General features: G+C 43.2%; 1 protein-coding gene across 2 annotated transcripts in view; it reads left to right on the top strand.

Annotated features, from left to right (window-relative positions):
- The first annotated feature begins 3746 nt into the window (after positions 1 to 3746).
- Positions 3747 to 20224, top strand: part of phf21b (PHD finger protein 21B) — a 97483-nt gene continuing 81005 nt past the window's right edge. Inside the window, exon 1 of one of the 2 annotated variants that reach the window (XM_085137007.1) lies at positions 3747 to 4834. In XM_085137007.1, the coding sequence (XP_084993133.1) occupies positions 4751 to 4834 (84 nt within the window). In that variant the 5' untranslated portion in view covers positions 3747 to 4750. The remainder of the gene's footprint in view (positions 4835 to 20224) is intronic. The other variant, XM_085137008.1, reaches the window with a different exon arrangement.

Raw genomic sequence — 20224 nt, 5'->3', positions numbered from 1 at the left:
CAGTTTGTTAAACACTGGAGGAAGATTTATTTTCTTTCTTTCTTTGTTTCTCCTTTCCCCTCTGTAAACATCAGCATGTGTCACTGTGAACAACTCATTTACGTCTTTGTGTTCATGGAAATGAATCATCACATCATCATGAGTCAGCATGATTTTGTTCTTCAGTAGGAAGTATGTTTTTGTGACAAGTATGCACACTCTCCCACCAAAAAGAAATGAAATAAAATAAGGTCAGCTGCAACACCTGCACATACTGATGAAGAGGCCTCTCCATCAGTAAATGACAGGACTGTGCTGCAGGGAGCGTGACATCACTTTCACACATGGAATCTTTGTGACAGACTGACTTCAGTGATCTGACGTGCTCACCTTAAGTACTCTAAAACTAATCCAGCCCTGGATTGAAATCAGTGTTGAGACACTGATTTATTTTATTAAAATGCTGCCATACCCTCATCAAAGCTATAAAAAATCAGAGTCACTTTCTTGTGGCCTTTTGTCCAGATAAACCGGACAAACCTTTCAAAGACAACTGTTTTAACCCCAAATATGAACTTTATTTAAAGCTCACACAGCAGTTTAATTTAGAGTGCATTTTGAATGAATAATGTATTAATAAGTAATACAAACTAATTGTAAACAACTGCCATGTGTAGGACTTAGACTTTGACCTGTGGTCTCTGCTATGAGCGCTAAAATGGAGTTTTTCACCCTTTATAAATGGAAAAGTTGATTTTGTGTCAATCAGTGCATATGAGGCCAGACAGATGAAAAAGTTGAAAATAATGGGGGGGAACAAATCAACCTGGAGACGGTGCTTATAATTACAGAAAAGTATTTTAGTTCAGTAGAAAATCTGAATATGTCTGTTGTTTCTGCCACCTTTGGTCATAAACCCAGTTGACTGTTGACCCCTCAGAGCGCCTCTTGTGGAGACCGGAAGTGCAGACAGAGGCAGGTCCGTGTTACAGTTCCGTGCTGCGGCTTCTCTGCGGCCTGTGTGAGGACCTGTGAGCGGACTGAGCGGAACCTCCTCACACTTAGAGCACATGAAGAAGTAGTCCCTCCCACGCGGCTGCCTCTGTCCGTGGTGCTAGGGTCGGCTCCTCCGCGGTGCTGCGCCTCAGAGACAAGTCACAACGTCGGTCTGAGTCGGTCTGAGTCCGCGTGCAGCTCAGGGTCCGGAGTTCTCAGTGGATTCAGACGTTACCGGCTGCCATCTCCGCTCTTTCATCTCCCATCACGGTTACTGCCGGGGCGGCCCCGCCACCTCCGCTACCTCCTTCACGCTCATTGGTTCTCCTTCTTGTCGCTTCTCGTTTGCAACTCCTGATTGGCTTTCCTCCACCGACCGTGCTCCCGTTTTTATTTGTAAGCAGTTTGGACCAATCGCAGCTTGGCTTGCGGCCAGAGGGCGGGAGGAGGAAGATGGGGCGGGGCCAGAGTCAGACTGACAGAAATGGGGGAGAAGGGGCAGATTTGGGAGGAGAAACTAACCCAGCAGGGCTCTTTGTGCTCATGTGACGAGGTAGAAAGTGTACAGGGGCAGGTGTGGGTGGATGTTCGTCCTGCTGAGGGGCATTTCTGCTACCCCCCCCCCCCTCCCTCGCGTCTCTGTCTCAGGAAGTTGAGAGTGGAGTGAATGCTGCTGCTGCCATGTTTAAACCTGCAGAGCATCCATGTTAAAGGAGTAAACAACACAAAGACTGTTCTGCCCGAGTCAGCTCCACTGCACGCTGGGCAGGAGTTTAAACACGCATTATTTCACATGTATGACAGGAATAACATGTGTTCACGAAAAAAGCCACACTGGGTTTATTTTTAATACATATTCACACTTAAAGTCATCTTTATTTTTTTTTAAAAATAGTTTTACTTTGTATAGTTTAGGTCACATGTAACAAAAATCAGTCTTTTATGAATGCTTCAAATTAGGGCTGCCACGATTAGTCGACTAGTCATGATTACGTCGACTATTAAAATCGTCAACAACTAATTTAATAGTCGACACATCACTTGAAGCTTTGTAAGTGACGCAGGAATAAGTAGTAGTATTTAAGAGTGTAATAACGGACTGAAACAGAAGATGGCAGCACTGCATGTACAAGGATGCCAGCTGCCGTTAAACTCCGAAGAAGAAGAAGCTGTGTCCCAGAATTCATTGTTGACAACTGTGCTGGGCCCAGTTGTCAACAATGGCAGCAGCTAGTTAGTTTGAAAATTACTCTTATTATTCTTTTTGGATCACAAAATAAAGTTTAACATATTTTCAGGCGAGAATGTTGCTGTGTAAACCTCAAATATCTGCTCAGTTTATGAAGACACCACATATTTTCAAAAGCGCTCTGACGTTTTCGGAGACGTCTGTTACCCACTAGCTCCACAGCTAGCCGGGGGCAAGGCTCACTAGAGCCCGTGAGAACACCGGACTCCCGGCAAATCGTTTTCAAACCCACCGCCATCTTTCGCTACTCAGGTTAAACATGTAATATAATTCACTTAGATAACTTAAAAATGTTGTTGTTTGGCTTTTTTTTTTAGTATTTGTTCCTGAGTAAATCGGTTTGGCTGAGAAATAAAGTTATAGTTTTTACACAGCTGAATAAACGTCAAGCAGACAACTGATTATCAGAAGTGTGAGATGCTCGAGAATATACTCAGGTGTCCTGTTATATTTTAGATAGCAAGGAGTTTATTAAACTTCACTGAAACAACCTGCAGATTTCATTAAAATTTAATAAACTACCATCTTGTCTTTATTTTTAGTTAGCACATACCTTAAACACTTCAAGCTGTAAGCTAATGATAGTTATATAAGAGCAGATGCGTGCTGGTGCAGTAAGCTGTAAGTTTTACATCCAATGGATGCATGATCTGATTAGTCGACTAATCGCAAAAATAATCGGTGACTAGTCGACTATCAAAATAATCGTTTGTGGCAGCCCTACTTCAAATCCAACCTATTTACATCACTACTTACTGTTTAATGCCTTTAAATACCCATCCTTTCTTTTCCTTCCACTCAACACTTTAAGTGAACATATTTTGGTGTGTTTGTTTGTTGTGTTAAAAATATCTGTGCAGATGTGCATAGCTATGAAAATGACAAAACCTTTACATCACAAAAACATACACAATGTGAGTTTGGTGTAGTTTATTTTTTATTAAATCAACAGGTTTTCATTTCTGACATTTACTCATATTGTGTATCCTGATGCAGCTTAATTAACAAAATAACTGTGCATGTGGTACCTAACATCAAAACATTATGACTCAAAGAAGCAGCTGACACAGCCTACATATTATTTATCATGCATATTAAGTATTAATGAGGGTTAGGATATTATTAGTAGAGAAATCTAAAGTTGCTGTGAGTTTCCAAACAGGTGAGGGTCATGTGATGCAGGTTGGCTTGTGTGAACTGGGTGTAGCTGTCATATTAAAGCCCTGTTATGACTTTTAAAGCTTTATTATATTTATTTTCTGTAAAGCTGCTCACAGTTTTTGTGCATTATTTTTAATCTCATTTAATGGTATAAAAATACAGTATCTAAGCTTAAAGTGATTATTATGTGGGCATCCTGTGGATAAAAGGCCATTTTCGGATGTTAGGTAAGCCTTTGGTTTGTTAGTGTTGCAGCTGAAGAAACTTTTTATAACTTATATCCTAAATCTATGTGGATTTTCTATACATGTGTTATATATGTGTTATATTTATAATTGAAGTCTGTAGAATAACTAGAGATTTTGTAATGACTTTAATGAAGCAATTGTATTTATAATCCAGCACTTTAGGTTTGAATGTGAAAAGCTCGGTGTAATTTAGACACTGACCAGCTTTTATTCATCTTTTCTTTTAACCAGACCTCTCTGAACCATCAGAGTGTGGCTAGGCGCCGTTTTATTGCGACCAAAGGGGTAAAAACACGACTTTTAATCATAAAACCTGACTGTAACTACCCCCCCCCGCTCACCGCGCATGCGCAGTGAAACAGGGAGGAGGGGGTCTGCTCTCACTGCTCCATCCGGGAACTTCAGAATTACCATTGACAGCCGAAGCGCAACTTTTCCCCAGGCAAAGTGAAATCAAGCCGCGGACTCGGACAAAATATAGTCCCCGTTTTTCAACTTAAAATTAGCGAAAGAAAAGCGACCCGGCTGCCCGGTCAGACCCGTCGACGCTCGGTGGTCTTCTGGAGAGGAGCCGTGCGAGGCCCGAGCTCTTCCTGCCGGGTTTGGAGCACTTTTGAAGACGGGCGGAAAGTGGGTGATGAGTCCTGGGCTGTAAAAAGAAGCGAGAACTTGCTTTGCAGCCCGAGTAGTTCTTCTTTCAATTGTTATTGTCGCTTAAAAAAATCTTTAAAATCACTCAAACTTGGTCTCGGCCGCGTCGAAAGTGGGAGAAAAGTGCTTTCCTGGTCGGAACATGGAACTACAAGGCCTGCAAGAGGCGCTGAAAGTAGAGATCCAATGTCATCAGGTAAACGAAACATCGTGTTGTTCTCGCCTTCAGTGGCGTTCCGAGCAGCGGGCTCAGAGCTGCTCACTCCCGGGGAGAAACTCTGCGACATCTCGCTGCTTAAAATGTCCGCCGGCGGCCGTTTCCCGGTCCCGCTGACCGAGGGCACTTTGGGCAGCACTTTGTCTGATTGCCGTGGCTGTTTTTCTGCGAGCAACAAGAATGTGGAGCGGTGATAATGCGGTGCTGCTGATGGTGCTGTGTGGCGATCAGGACGCGACCTGAATATTTATGAAGAGGTGCAAAGAGTGCGGCTTTGTTAACTTGAGGCACTTTTTCCTGCATGTAGTGGCGCAGATGAAGCGGCAGCCGCAGGTAATTATGGCTGGACTGTGTGAGAAACTTTATCGGCTTAAACCCGCTCTGCGTGAAGTTTCCCCGCTGGGTGGGGGTCTCTGAGGGGCATACCGGGGCCGCTTCTCTGCCCCGCTCTGCGGGCTGGAAGTGGCTCCTGCTCGGCCTCTTAAAGTTGTGTAATGTTGGGGGAATTTTAGCGTCCATTTTGAGTTGGTCGACATGTTTCTGGAGAGCGGGGATGAGAGCGGAGCGGCTCGGCGGACAGATGGAGGAGCTGTGCCGGACTTTGAGTACCTCACACAGCTCTCAGAACCATCATGGAGTAGTTTAATTTCAGCGTATTTGACACGGTTTACTCTGCTGCTGTTAGTCCCTCTTAGTCACATGACCTCAGAGGGTGCCTTTGATTCGCTTTCACTTTTCTTTAATACTCGGTCTTTATGTGGAGGTGGCGGATGTTTGGTTAACTTTGAGGCGGATGAGGCGGATGCTGCGGAGCGTGGAGCCGGGCTGGATGGTGTTCAGCACCGCGGACAGCTCCTCGGAGCTCCTCCGCGGCGCTGCACCGCCCCGCCGGCCGGTCCCAGCCCGGCAGCAGCGCACCCAACTTCCCCCTCATTTATCAGAGGAAGAAGAAGGAGCTGCTCTCCATCCGTGCACTCTTTCTCTTCTGTTTGTGTCTCACTTTATTTCCTACACAGTGCAGCTTCCTCAGTTCCTGATTGGCTGCTGGTAAACTTTAACTAATCCATCTTCTTCTTCTTCTTTAGTTTGATAGTGGAAGCTTCCATTTTGAGAGGAAAAAAAAAGGGGGGGGGGGGTTACTACCTCCTGCCCCCCTCCTACTCCTCCTTTTCCTCTTCCTCCCCCTCCTCTATCTGAAGAGGAAAAAAAGTCTGCAGAGTTTCACGCAGGAGGAGGAGGTGGTGGAGTAAAGGGGGGATGGGCCCCATTCATGCCTAACATTACCATTTTGATTGCTTTGATGCTGTTTTTGGTGTGGAGGAGCAGGGGGAGGGGAGGCAGCGACAGAAAGCTCAGTCAGCACGGCACACCGATGTTTTTAATCACCACGCTCCTCTTTCTCTCTTTTTAGTGACCTTTATGTTTCCTCCTTAAAACACAGCGGCCTTAAATCCTCCATGCACACGTTTAAACACATTTATCTACATTTACAGAAATAACATGAACTCACAGCCGAGCAGGAGAGTGGGGGTTAGAGAGGTAAAAGGAAAAGCCCTGGAGGTCATTTCAGGGTCGTGGTTTTAGGCCTAAAGGTGGATGTTTGTGAGGAGCGTCGGAGGAAAGGCTTCGATAGCCACAAATATTTGAAGGAAAAATTTGAGAGAAGTCTCTCCACGGCGCCCCAGAACCAGCTTTAATGTGTTTGATGAAGGCATGTCACAGTTTACCTTCAAAGTGCAAACATTCAGAGCTCTTTATTTATTATTACAGCATTTTTGATCCCTCATAACTTCATATCTACACCAAAAACAACAACAACACATTTTTAAGATCAGTTTTATCCCACTGTGAGAGTTTCCATCTGAAGAACTGTGACCCTCAGTGAGGATTCATCACAGTCTGAATAAACTGCAGTTTGATCTGTGACATGGAGGAGCAGAAACCAACACTGGTGTTTGATCTGTTTCCTTCACAAAGTGCATTCTGGGTAAGTTTTGAAGGCTGGTATCAGCATGTAGGACGGCGAGGTGTCTGTGAGGCACCTGAATACTCTACTTTCACCTACATGTGATGCCAGGATCATCTTCAAGTTGTGATTTATTTGCTATACTTAATGTTTTACCCTCACGATTAAAGTTTAGGGCTGTAACATGATGTGGTAGTAAATTGTTTGTGTATATGATGTTGATTAAACAGCTTCAGGTCCTGAAAAAGTTCTTTAAAAGCCTTGAAGGGGGGACTGAAAGGGCCTGGATCACAGACTGTGCAGGTGCAGCTGATGTTTGAAGAAGGACGAGGTGTGATGGAGCTGAGAGCTGTTTTTGTGTTTGGAAGTGTTGTTTCTGGTATTTCAGGCAGATATCGTTTACACAATTCCTCAGAGGCCTTTAGCACATCCTGTCGTCTGGTCCCCTATAAAGGCAGCTTTACCTCGCTTCACATTCATCTATTCATTTAGTTTCTTCAGCTGATTTAGAATTAAAGTTCAAGGAAATCTGATTAGTTTCTTCTTTTTCTTTTAAAGTTTGGAGAAGTCTCAGTTTTCCAAAGTCTGATCTCAGTCATGACCAAAGTAACTGTGGTTATGATCATGCAAGTTAGTACAAAAGCACCTCTGTAGTCAACTGGAAGTTAAGAGTAAAGAGCATTAAAAGAAAATGCATCTGTAATTATAGTTTCATATGAAATCATTTTTTAAATCATCATTAAATCTTTTTTATCATTTATTCTCAGTAATAAAAAAAGGATCCATGTTGAACCTCCAGTGGTTTCGTGCCCCATCAGTGGGGCCCAGGCCCACAGTTTGACACCCGCTCAGTGATTTTATTTGTATGAAACGTTTCTTCTTTAAGTTCATTTCGAAATTGGGATGATGTAAATGCTCAGGTCTCTGCTGTTTTGAATTTTCTTAAAGGTCGGGCTGGTTTCAGACGTGTTCCTCACCTTGCGTAGAAGCAGGTGGAGCTCGCTCAGGTGTCTGAAGGTAAATCTGTGTGGATGTGGAGCTCAGGTGAGCACAGACTGATGACAATAGATGTGGCGTGATCTGTGACAGCAGGGCTGGATGTCTGTAGAACCTCTTTAAATCAGTCCAGCTGAATGCTTTCACACACATTAAAGATCCAGCTCCAGATGATGCTCGACAGGTATGATTCCATGTATCCAATCCTCATGTTTATCACACAGAGTGGGTTACTTCTCACATTCACATCTTGAAAGTTTAATACTGAACATTAAGTGTATCTCTAGTGTTTAGTTGTGGTGCATTGACATAGGCTGATGCTGGCCTTACGTTAGTGTGCGCTGTGTGCTGATGGTGAGTGCGAAAAGAACAAAAAAATAAAACCAAACAATAAAACCGTAAAGTCAGGGCGGCGCACTGACTGCAGGATCTTTGATTTGATTGGTCGCTAGGCAATGTGTATACCTGTTGATCTCTTATCTGGAGCAGGTTAAGTCTGCAGCTTAATGTTGCCATGGCGATGTACCTTGCAAGGAAGTGAATCACCTGCTTAGTTTTTGATTTATTTATTTTTTTCATAAATAAATTGAAGCAGAAAAGGTGAAAGTGGTGCTGTGAGTGTGAGCGGCTCTCCTTGGCTGACATGCCCACCTTTCACCTGGCTGGTGCTGGAAAGAAAATGACTTCACTGATTCGTTGCCGCTCTGCTTGCTCCCCGTTGCATCATGGCGGTCTCGTCAGGCGGAGCCCATCAGACGTGTGTTTTTAATGTTTGTCCCATTTCTGTGCTGAAAGTGAAACAAAGACCACACCAAAGCCATCATCTGTAACCATGGTTACATCTCACTTTAACCGCGTGCAAGCGTCATTAAGGCTTTTTTTAAAAGTTTCACATGGCTGCAGCTGCACAGATATATGTATGTGATGAAGAGGAGGGCGAGGAAGGCTGCTTTCATGGAAATGTGTTTGTGTGAATGCAGCCCTCTGATTGGCTCCTGCTACTGCTGGATGGTGTGCATTTTAAAGGTGATGGGTGACGCTGGAATGACCTCATGTTGGTCAGTGAGGTTAGAGCAGCGGTCCCCAACCCCCGGGCCTCTGACCGGTACCGGTCCGTGAGTCGTTTGGTACCGGGCCGCGAGAGTTGAGGCTCAGGTGTGAAATGTGTGGTTTTCAGGGTTTTTATCGGTTTTCAGCGTTATTTTGTTATTGTTTTTATCGTTTACTCGGTTTTCCTGGGTCTTTTCAGGTGTGTTATGAATAAACCTTATTTTTTTCGGTACCGGTACTAGTTTTATTTTGTTGTATTTATCCGCAACACCTTAAAGGCCGGTCCGTGAAAATATTGTCGGGCATAAACCGGTCCGAGGCACAAAAAAGGTTGGGGACCGCTTGGTTAGAGGACATCACTGAAGCATCAACTGTTCCTCTGACGTTCAGCAGAGGCAGCAATGAGTCAGTCCCACAGATGCCCAGGGTTAAAACCTTACAGCGGAAATGAACATCTTTACAGGCTGACAAGCTGTCAGTTGTTTCTACTGGGTGAACTCTGTAAGGTCTCAGCCATCATCAAAAATAAGCATCCCTGACCCTCAGCCATAAGAAAATTGCATTTTGGGCCTTTGAAAATTGTTCCCCTTGAGCCTCATCAGGCTTCCAAACAGTCACAGTTTGTTTCTAAACAACACTGGACTGATTTCCCAGACATGGTTTAAGTCTGTATCGTGACATAACCTTTTATTTTTAAAGTGGAAATCTTCCACGCGAACCTCTCCTTTAAGTGTTCGATATAGAGTTTACTAAGTTTACCTGTCGTCCTGATAGGTATTGGCTCCAATGAACCAACACAGCAGTGGCTGAATTTTTAACATTCAAAGGCCATCCATGTTTGCAGCTTTTAGTGTAAATGTGCATCAGAGAAATGCTGCTGAGCTGATGTTTGCATTTATAGCTGAGATAATGACGTCAGCATGTTGTCCTGGCTTGAGGTTATCCCGGCCTACACTGGAAGGATAAGACTTCTGTAGCCTCCAAGCTCGTACAACTCACTCTTAGCATCTGCAATACTCATCACCAACTTGAAGCTGGTTTTACTTATGTAGCACCAAATCACGACTACAGTCTCCTCATGGTCTCCTCATATTGTAAAGACGACACAGTATTAGAAAAAACCCTCCAGTAATCGAGCAGCACTTGGTGACTGTGGGGAGGAAGAACTACTTTTTAGCAGGAAGAGACCTCCAGTAGGAGAAGGCTCATGTCTGTAGTTCCAGTGACAATGATGTAATCAGTATTTGTTTGTGCTGACATCATTGTCATGCGACCAGTAATGTGTTTGTGTTTGTTTTCACTAAAATGCTTCCAGAGTCGAGGTCAGCGTGGAAACAGGAAACGTCATGCAGCCTCAGGTGTGTGTCATAAGGTTTTGAGTGAGATTTGACGACTCTAAATGAAGCAGATGAGGTGCTTAAACTTCACTGAATAAAAAATTATCATTTATTTAACTTTGTACGCTGTGATCGCTGCTGAGCCTCCAGGATTCTGACAACTCTAAAACAGGACAGTGTTATTTAGCAGGAGTGATCACCTCCTGCTCCATAACCACGAGAAGAGCTGAAATCTAAAGGTCTCCAGCTTTTTGTTTTGTTTTGTGCTTTTTGGTGTATCCCGGTTCATGTTTGTGATGCATGCTGAAGTCATTTCTGCTGCTTTTTAAAGTAGATTTCAGCAGAAAACCAACCCTGACCGCCTGCTTGTGTGAGCTGCTGCTGCTGCACACTCTCTGCTCTCTCCTCCAGCTGTGAGCAGCTGCTCTGTTTGCTTTGTGTGCCGCTCTGTGGGACGGCAGTCACTGTGTTTACTCGCTCATACGAAACCAGGTTACTCAGAAATCGGTCATCATGCGCTGTAGTAACCTGGTTTGTGAAGAGCAGGTGTGTGCATGCAGGAGCGTCTCAGTAATCCGGAGTGTATTAGTGCTACACTCGGATTAAACTTGTGGATACAAATGTGCAGCTTTCATGTCAGCTGGAATAGTCTTTTTTCCAAGTTTTGTCTCTCTTTGGGGCTTTGAATCTCAGTTCTGTAATAAGCAGTCAGGTTATATAGATGCAACATTTTTTTTCATCACTTCCACCAAAAATGTTTAAAAACATTTTGACATTAAGCAGCTTCCCAGTGTATGTAAAGATCAAGTTTTTACTGTCCATGCTGGTATTAGTAAGACTACTAAAGTGTGTCAAGTATATTTACCCAAGTATTGCATTTAAGTCCTCAGATCAGCAGCTGTTCATACAAGTTACTAATTAAAAGTAAGATTTTACAAGCAAAGCAAATGAGGAGGTATTAAAAAACCAAAAACAGGCATCAGCCGAGAAGAATTTATTTACCAAGTACTCAGAACAACAGGAGGACTCATCGCCTTCAGTGTAGTTCTGTCACCCACCCAAAGGCCTTTATGATCCAGCCTAAACTCTGGTTTACTGTCTAATTACAAGATTACACTGATTAATCTGTAAATAAGCAACATATGGACATAAAACTGAAATAATAAGAGCATAAAGGCAGATTTGGCCCCGGGGAGTGTCTAAGATCAGATAAGAAATCAGGCCCACCTGCTGTGGAGTCTGTTCTTTGCCCATTTTTCATTGAAATCAGTGAAAATCAGCTGAGACTTTTGGAGCTGGTTAGTGAGGCAACGGTGGGGTGATTAAAGCCATGAAACGTGGCTGGAGGTGGGGAAATAGTGATGGGGTAAATACAGAGAGGCAGATGTTAAAAACTGCCTGCTTACCTCAGAAACAGTTTACAGCTGTTTAAAGACTCTGCCTCCTTGGTATTCTTCACATATTTCAGTTTTGCACATAGATTACTCAGTGAGGGTCAGAGGTCAGCCTGGTATACTGAGTCAGACTTCAGCTCTGCTCATTAGCTGGACATTGGAGAGCGTGGGCCAGAGGCGGGCCATGACGTCCGTCCATCCATCCGGATTTCAGGGAGCGGTACCCTCCATTTTTCCTCATTGTGGTTGTACCAGCGAGCAGGAGATCTTTCCCAGCATCTGAAAACAAACTCAGGGGTCTAATCCCTCAGCGGCTCATTACCAGCTTCTGCAGGGCTGATTAAGCCGTGTAAAGGTTTAAGGATTTCTGCTGGACTAACCGTGGTTTAACAAAGCAGACTGGTGTAAAGAACCAGCTTTTCTCTGTTGAGGCCAATCTATAGTTTGTTTTTAAAAAAAATAACTTTGCCCTCTTTTCTTTCTGCTTGTCCCTCTTAGGAAACCTTGATTGGATAATTACCTTCACGGCCTCGATGTTCAGCGGTACAAAAAAGCAGCACATGCTTAAAATTAAAAAAAAGTACTTTACTTGAAATGTTCCCTTCTTTATAATACAGAAGTAAATATAATAGTTTTTGGTGCGCTGCATTGATCTGCCAGCAGGTGATGAGCTTAAAAATACAAACAAAGGATTATGAGGGATTAAACGCTTACTCGATTCCCCTAAAATATCAGCCAGGTCCTCCGTTTAAAGCCCAACTCAGCTCAAAGCTCACGTCTCAGTTACCCCCTCACTTTTCCTCCTGATGTGTCCTCTCCACACTGACACCTTTAGGCCCTCCCTCTTCTGCTTCTTCTGCTCAAACACTCTAAACCAATGATGTATTTCAGACTGAGCACCTCAGCAGGAAGTGCTTCAGTCTGATGTTCCAATGCAGGATGCTAACTTATCCGTCAGTATGATCGGGAGCGTCCGGGCTGGAGACCTGTCCAGGGTACCTTGGTACATGCTGGGACACGCCTGGGTCCCATCACCTTGAACAGGTTAGAGAAAACTAAGGAGCCAATTTCACAGGCATGGCTACCAGAGAGAACATCTCACTTTCAGAGAGAGGGACAGGAAGTGACTGACAGCTTTGTTTTCCCATCAGACAGCTGTAGCCAATCACGATAATCACAATAATGACTATTTTGGCTGTCACAGGTTTCCAGAATCCAAACCTCAGATCTTCAGTTTGTTATCTTATGCTTAAAACTCCCACTGTGTTCAGTTTCTTCACGGAACATCATTAGCTTTTCATTGGACTGTAAACTTAGGGACGCATCACGAGTTCCCATTTTCAACCTGATTTTGTGCCACAAACAATCCAAAACTCGTCTTTCAAAAAAGAGTAGCAATTCTGTTTGCTGTGGACGCCATCTAGACTGAATTTGCACATTTCACGGTTAAGCCTACAGATTGAATTATTTGTCCTAAAGCTGAAAAAAATGAACCGCTTACTCTCTCTGTCTATAGTTAAAGCTGAGCGTTCAAGAAATCCTTTGAGAATTCCTAAAGGTTTGACCATCCACAACTCCATGAAGAGTTGGCGATACATCCAGAGCCTTGGAAATATTTTAATTATCCACAGCTGTCACCTTTGACTCTGGGAACATGTGATGGAGATTTTTGATGAGGTGTGAATAAGAGGTGTATTTATACAAAGTTCAAAGGTTCTTGAGGAGTCTGGGCTGCTGAAAGGTCCAGAAAACCTTTTTTTTTTTTTTTCATCCATTGAGCGAACAAACTGAACATCTGTGAGTTTTAAACTAACGGTCAGACAAAATAAGATACTTAGAGTCAGGTCTTTGGGGCTTGTGAAGGTCATTTTGATTAGATTGAACAGTGAACTTAATCCAGTCTTAATGGAAACCATAGTAGACCCAATCTCCACCTTCCTTATTTGAGTTTCTGAAACTTATGACAATTGAGGAAGACTCGGTACTTCATGTTTGTCATGAAGTTTTCAAACATCCAGGACTTTTTGTCCCTGTTAGCTTTCATTGCAGGTGAAATGTGTCTCAGAAGCACCCCACAAATTACTTTGTGATGCAGCAAATATTGGTGCTTCTCATGCTCTTATTTTGAAGTTTTAAAAGGCATCATTGATTATGTGGACACTTCCTTTAGCTAAGCTCTTTCTGTTTGATCTGTGCTCATATAATTTGTGGTTTTGCAGCTTTAAATCCTCATAGTTGACGTTTGAGACGTGTGTGTGTGTGTGTGTGTGTTCAGGCTGATAGGATAACAACCAAAGGGCATCCACATATCAGCCTCACGAAGCAGCAGATCCCTGTTGAGTCTCAGAGGAGCGTAAATCTGCTCTCGTTTGTCCCCGTGCTGTCGCAGCGGCAAATCGTCCCCTTTTTTGTTTGCAGACTCGTTTTAATCATTCCTGGAGGGCACGCTCGGCTTTAATTAAGAGCAACATGGCAGGAAAGCTTGTGATGACTCCTCCAGAGGGAGGGCAGGGCTGTTCTTTACCCGGGTGTATCACATACCTTCAGACGGGACCGGGGCCGCCAGCTTTGTTTTGATTAATTCTGCTTCAGAAAGTGAAGATCTCCCGGTTTGTGCGGCGTCTTTTTGGCCACATTACCTTCATTAAGTCCTGAAAAGAAGACGAGATGGAATTCAGGAAATTGGGGCGGCCTTTCAAGGAGCCGGCTTACAGTTTAGGGAAAGATGGAAATCAGTTTTTCTTTCATTCAAATCACTACAAAGCTCTCCACTTCCTGCACACGCTGTCCATTTTAGACAGGTTTACTTCATGCTTATTAAAAACAGCATCTCATAGGACCTTACAGGCTGCTTGCTATTCAACACATACTGTGATCTGATCCAAAGTCTGTAATTATTCATGGATTTACAAACATGTCAAATAGAAATACTGTAATGTCCTGCAAGGGAATACTTTTTTATCTGCTGCACAAAATAAAATAACCACAAATTATTTCTCACAAGGTGAAATTAAAACTTGACTTCCTTTTTAATCGCAGGTGTTATTAATGGCAGGCATTTCAGTGCTTTTGTCTGAAGAGCCGTGTGCGGCTGGTAAACAGGTTGCAGATCACCTGCTGCAGGCGCTCGGCCCTCCATCCGAGTGACAGCTCCTTATTACAGAGCAGCAAACAGCGATTTCCAGAGAAAAGTGCTGATGCGGCGGGAGGCGAGAGGCTGCAATGAATTAACCCGTGTTGACTGCCGTGCTGCTGTTTCCCTCGCCACAGCACTCTGTCATCTCTCTGCATGCGGTGGCAGGACGTAATGGAAAGATGTTTTCTTTTCTCATGACTCGCACTGTAAAACCAAAACACACATCTGAGCTCTTTTGGTTTGGTGCACACATGAAAGCAACTCTCATGGACCACGTTAGAATCTAAGCTTCATGCATGTGGAGCTGTTACAGGTAGCATGCAGACCTGTCTGAAGGGCCAGCTTTTTAAACCAGGTCTGAGCTCGGTGGCCGGCTTCACCGGCCTCTTTCTGCCTGATTTATGTTCGAGGACTCAGAGTCTCTCTGACTTTGACTGGTATTAAATGCTTTATGGTAAATTACACCCTGACAACAGTTCACTCAGACTTTTGCTCTTTTTCTGACGAGTTTTTGTTGTTTACTGTGAGGTGAACTCTTTCTGCCTCCTGAGTGACCCTCAGTAACCTTGAATCTGTAGATTCAGAAAGTCCATCTTTCTGCAGCTTTATTTGTTGTTTGGAGCTGAACGGAGAGGAAATCGTAATGAGGGGAAAGTTTGGATTAAACTGGGAGGGATCGATATGAGTGCTGAGCATGAGGTGAGTGCTCCGTGCTGTACTGTAGCTGTATGAAGTGTGTGCACTCTGCAGGAGAAGGAAGCTACTGCTGCCTGCTTTTTCCTGTTATGTGATGAGAGTGTGAGTGGCCGGAGCGGAGACGTGCCCATCGACCGTCCGAAAAAATCCGATTCTATCAAAACTATTTCAGAGTTTTAAGCCTGCTGTTGAGATATGAAAAACATATTCCTCGTTAACCTGTTCTAGTGCGAGACATGGTGGAAGTGAATCTGTCACTGTTTCTCGATCTGGCTTCTTTGATCCAATCAGACGGAGCAGATTGCAGCCGTGTTTTTTCCTCTGTGAAAAAATGCAGCATGCAGTATTTGTGTTTCATCATGCAACCGATCAATTACTTTACTACAACAACAAAAACAACAACAACAACAACAAATGCAGTGATTTCTAGTGTACAGAGCTGGAGGAAATCATAGATGGATCCTTTCATATCATCATAATCAGTTGCTTGTGGGACTTTTCTTGCAAATATACTTCTTATATATACAGTTTTCTCAAAAGTGCATGTCCTGGATTATTAACCATTAAATTTGTAATGGAAGGTTACACCACCATAATTTCGTTGCACATGTACAATGACAATAAAGGGTTATTTTGTTGTATTATATCTTTTTCTAGCCATTCTGATGATTTGGTTGATTTTTATTGCACTACCAGTGTGAAGATGGAGATCCTTCAGGTTTAAACGGCTACCATCCTCTCCTGTTAAGGAAACTCTAGCTCCTGTCTGTTAGCATGTATTCCCTGAACTCCCACTCAGTGTCAGGAACAATCAAAACTACAGAGGTCTTAAAAGTGCTGAATGATTTTATCGATAAAACAATCAACAAGCAGTGGCATGTGGCCTTTTTTAAGGCATCTCACAGAGTGGATCCTGCAGCTGTAAAGCACAGACTTGGTTTGGGAATGATTTATCGGGCAGATGTCAGTGTGTACAGACAGAATGAATCACTTCCAGCTTGTTTAATGTAACTGAAGGCGTTCCCCAGGGTTCAGTACTGGGGCTGCTACTGTTTGTTTTATATATGAACAGTCTGAGACTCTTACAGACCTTATAGCTCGTACCCAGCAAGGTACGTGGTGTGTTCGGGTCAGATGTCATTTTGTAGACTCGGTTGTGCTGTTCTTATTTATAGAGCAGGTGAATCTTCAGTCTGCGAGCGGCTGATGTGGTCGAATGTATCTGAAATGTTGAAGAAGTGATGGGAGCACACATCCTTCAGAAGTGTGTGAATATTTGTTTGATATTATTTGAACTTTTCTGGTGACTAAGATCATGATCTAACTATACTTTCAAATAAAAGGATAATTTTTTTCACTTTTTCCATCTTTTTTTAAAGGAAGAGTTTTATTAGTATAACAGTATGACTTTATGTTAACACAAGGTCTCTTTATGCTTTAAAACATTTATTTTCTGGTATTTTCACATTTTATCTGAGTTTGTTGCCTTTTCAAATGATACTGTGACTTCCATTAAGTTAAATTTAGACACAGTTAGATCACAGGATTTAAATAGTTCTCTGCCACAGTAAAGTTGAACATTAATAAAAGTTTACACGCTCATAATCAGTGTAAACGTGTATTAAACGTGGTGATTTTTCTCTTCTACTGTGGTAACTTTTGAAGGTGGCGGGTGGAGATGTCCCTCAGCTCTGTCAGTCGGCCTTTGGGGATCCAGAGAGTTGTGCACTGAGGCGCCACGGAGCTCGGATTATCAGGCTCAGAAAACCGTGAAAATCACTGTAATAATTCAGAAATTGCCTCCCCGCGTTGCACTGCGAGCCTCTTCTTCTGTTTTGAGGATTTGTGTTTGTGTAACAAAGCGGCAGCAGCTCTGTAATCTGCTCGTTTGTTTATGAGCGAGCTCTGCTGGCCTTTGTGGTGGCGGCACTTTCAGCCCCGAATCATCGCTCGATTTCACGCCGCTCTGAAATTAACTGTTGCAGCTTCGACATGAAATATCACCCATATGTACCTGCTTCAGGAGGTCAGAGAGGTAAATCTGGCTTAACAAACATACACCTGTGCTTTTTTTTTTATTTTTTTATTTTATTTTTTTTTATGAGGGTAAGAGGTTCACAGCAGGCCTTACCGCTATGACAACATCCGTTAAATAAAATCAATGCACTTAGCATTGATGTGTACAGACTATTGTCTGGCTAATCATCATTAAGGGATCGGTCCAAATCACCTGAATTCAGCATCACTACTACCAATGAGAACAAAAAGAAACAAACATTTTGAATGGAGAGGGAAAAAAAGGAGACTTGATTTGATAATTTTTCTTATTTAGTCCTTATTTTAAAATGCAGACTTTTGTTTGGAAATAAAAGTCATGTTTTTTGCAAAATGACACCAAAGTCTTCATCAGTGGTGCTGCATGATAATGCAAAGCTGTCAGCCAACCAGTGGACATCTTAGCTTTATAAATATGGTTCATGTTTACCTGTTTGATCCATCAGCAAGTGTCTGTGAAGCTGCTGCCATTGACTTTGGAGCTGCGATTCAGGCCTGAAAACGCTATCAGCACAGCGTGGATCACAGCTCAGTGTTGGGATCTTCCCTAGACTAGAAACCTGGTCAGTTTAACCCCGATGGTAAAAGTGTCCAGGAAGACTGCAGGTCAGCTCTCATGTGTACAATAACTGCAGCGTATTTAATGAGTTATGGACAATTTATCTTCACACCTTGAATATTTTCATAGTAGGAACGTAAAGCTGCAGGCTGATAGGGTTGCAGCTGAAGTGCAACAAAAATGTCCAGCGTGGAACTTGAAGCTCTCAAGTTTCTGCACCTGACAGGAAGTGTTGGTTCACAGGAAGTGGTTCAGGGTAAAGCGTGTGGAGAGCGTGCAGTGCCGTCGGCCTGTCTGAGGTCAGTTAATGATCTCTGCTGTCGGGACAAAAGCCTTGCTTACTGGTTTTCCTCTCCTTTAATGAACCCCTCCCCTCACTTTTTTGCGTCCAGACCGGCAGATAAAAAGGTTTTATCTGAGAGGGTGGGAAGTTTAAAACTTAAAGGTTTTTATAACTCCTCTGAGTCAGACGTTCGCTCATGTGTCTGTTTGTTGTGGTCACATTCCCGTGGTTCGTATTCAGCCACTCTCTTCCTCCCACTCGCGTCCTCCTCGTGTTGGCCGTCCAGCTGACCGACGCGATGAATAATGTCTCTCTGAGGCGAACGATGAGGCACGAGTAGATTCCCTGACACGGGAGTGCTTTCATGCATAAGAGATCACAGTTCAGGTTTGAGTCACTGCTCGTCTGTCAGTCGGCGGACTGAGCTCGTCAGCGACTGACCTCTTCCTCTCTGCTTTCACTTTTGTGTCCTCATGACTTCCTGCCGCGAAGACAGGAAACGAGTCCCATCAGACTTCATGCTATATGATGAGAAAATCTGACTTTTTTGAAGATTTTAAAGTAACTTGCAGGTTTGAGCTTTGTTTTAAGGTTCGCTGAGACACTGGAGGCAACAATATAAAACTGAAGGTTTGGGCTTGGATCATTTTGGGCTCTATGAGCTTTATTAGTGAATATTCAACCATTCAGCAAGACAAAAGGCCGCTATGATTCATTATGAGTTAATAACCAGGACCAAATTCAGTCAATTTCATGTGTATAATGCCACTTCACAACAACAGGTGATTAGACTCTACAATGTTGGAGAGAAAACTCCCCAAAATCAGATAATGATGGTGTTGGTGGGAAGGAAGAAATTCTTCCAGCAGAAGCTCAGGAAGGCATGAAAGACAAAAATTTGATCTAGTGAAAAATTCCTGCGTTAGAGTAGCAAAAACTTCCAATATAACCTGTAACAGACTCAAAAAATAAAACTAACAGTCAAATAACGAGAACAGAAGAGAATAAAAAGGTAAAATTTTCACACAACGAAAGGAGCTCACCTGTGTATTTTATCGCAGGTCAGGGTTTCTAAGCTTCTCTCCCATCTTATTTGAATAAATTATGAACCGCAGCTTTAAATCAGACCAACATGAAAAATGCATAAATAAACTATCTCATTCATTGCCAATACATTTCTCTTATTAAATGTCAGCCTTCTTTACACTGATCTGACCCGGGGCCAGCCCGAAATGTCTTAAATTCTTTCTTTTCTTTTCTTTTTTATTCTGCCGCAGTTTGGTGTCAGTTTAGCTTCACCCTACATGAATCTCTGTTAAAGTTTTAATAAAGCTACCACAATAGCCTGCTTTGTTTTAGAGAAATTACAAGCAGATATCAGAGAGCTGGACCCACTCATCCTGCTGTTTACCCACAGACGCACCCTGCAGAGTGTGAACTCACCTTGAAAGCTGCAATTTAAAGGACTTCTTTCCACGGAGATTAGAATCAGGTCCTCGTTGAATCATTTTTCTTTCCTGTAAAGGGCACAGCATCAGGAGAGGCGACGGTATTGACTTTTTCCCTTGATAAGGTTTTCCAGTTCAGCTCGCTGTTGATAACCTGACGGCACGGCCAGGCCGGTTGAGGCCTCGGCGAGCGGCTTACCGGCTGACGCTGTGCACAGTCAGCAGCCAGGCCGGCCACAAGGCTCAGTTTATCATCAAACGCTGAGCTACATAGAGTCAGCATGCTTCATCGCACAGCAGGAAGTCAGACAACAAGACGATGCCCAAGAAACTAAAGACAACAGAGGAAACTTTGCACCTGTGTTCATTTTTATGAACACATCATGTTCCTATTTGGTGAATATTTCACATCAAATTAAGCTTTGAGATAATGAAGCTGTGGAACAGAGACTCACCAATTGTGAGAGTGGAAAAAAAAAAAAGGACAAATCGTGCTGGGCACCAAAAAACATATAATCCATGCCCCAAAATGTAAAACTGAGGACCTACATATCGAATGAATCTTCAAGTAACTGAATATTCAGTCGTCAGGCTGCTCTCAAAGCTCCTGATCCAAAACGCTGCTGTGTAATGGAGAAACAGTAGAACCTGGTGGAGACGGAGTCGATCCAATCACGAGACAAATACACTTTGAAGAAATAGCTGAATGACATCAGATGACCCCGACCAGCAATCCAGCCAGTCAGAAAACACGAGACAGGAAGAGGTGGGGCCATATGATGCGCAGTAACTGAACTCTCAAA

The sequence above is a fragment of the Neolamprologus multifasciatus genome, chromosome 17 (genome assembly GCF_963576455.1).
Source record: "Neolamprologus multifasciatus chromosome 17, fNeoMul1.2, whole genome shotgun sequence".
NCBI classification, from domain to species: Eukaryota; Metazoa; Chordata; class Actinopteri; order Cichliformes; family Cichlidae; genus Neolamprologus; species Neolamprologus multifasciatus.
The sequence above is the reverse complement of the archived record's forward strand: the minus strand, read 5'-3'. Positions and strand labels throughout refer to the sequence as shown.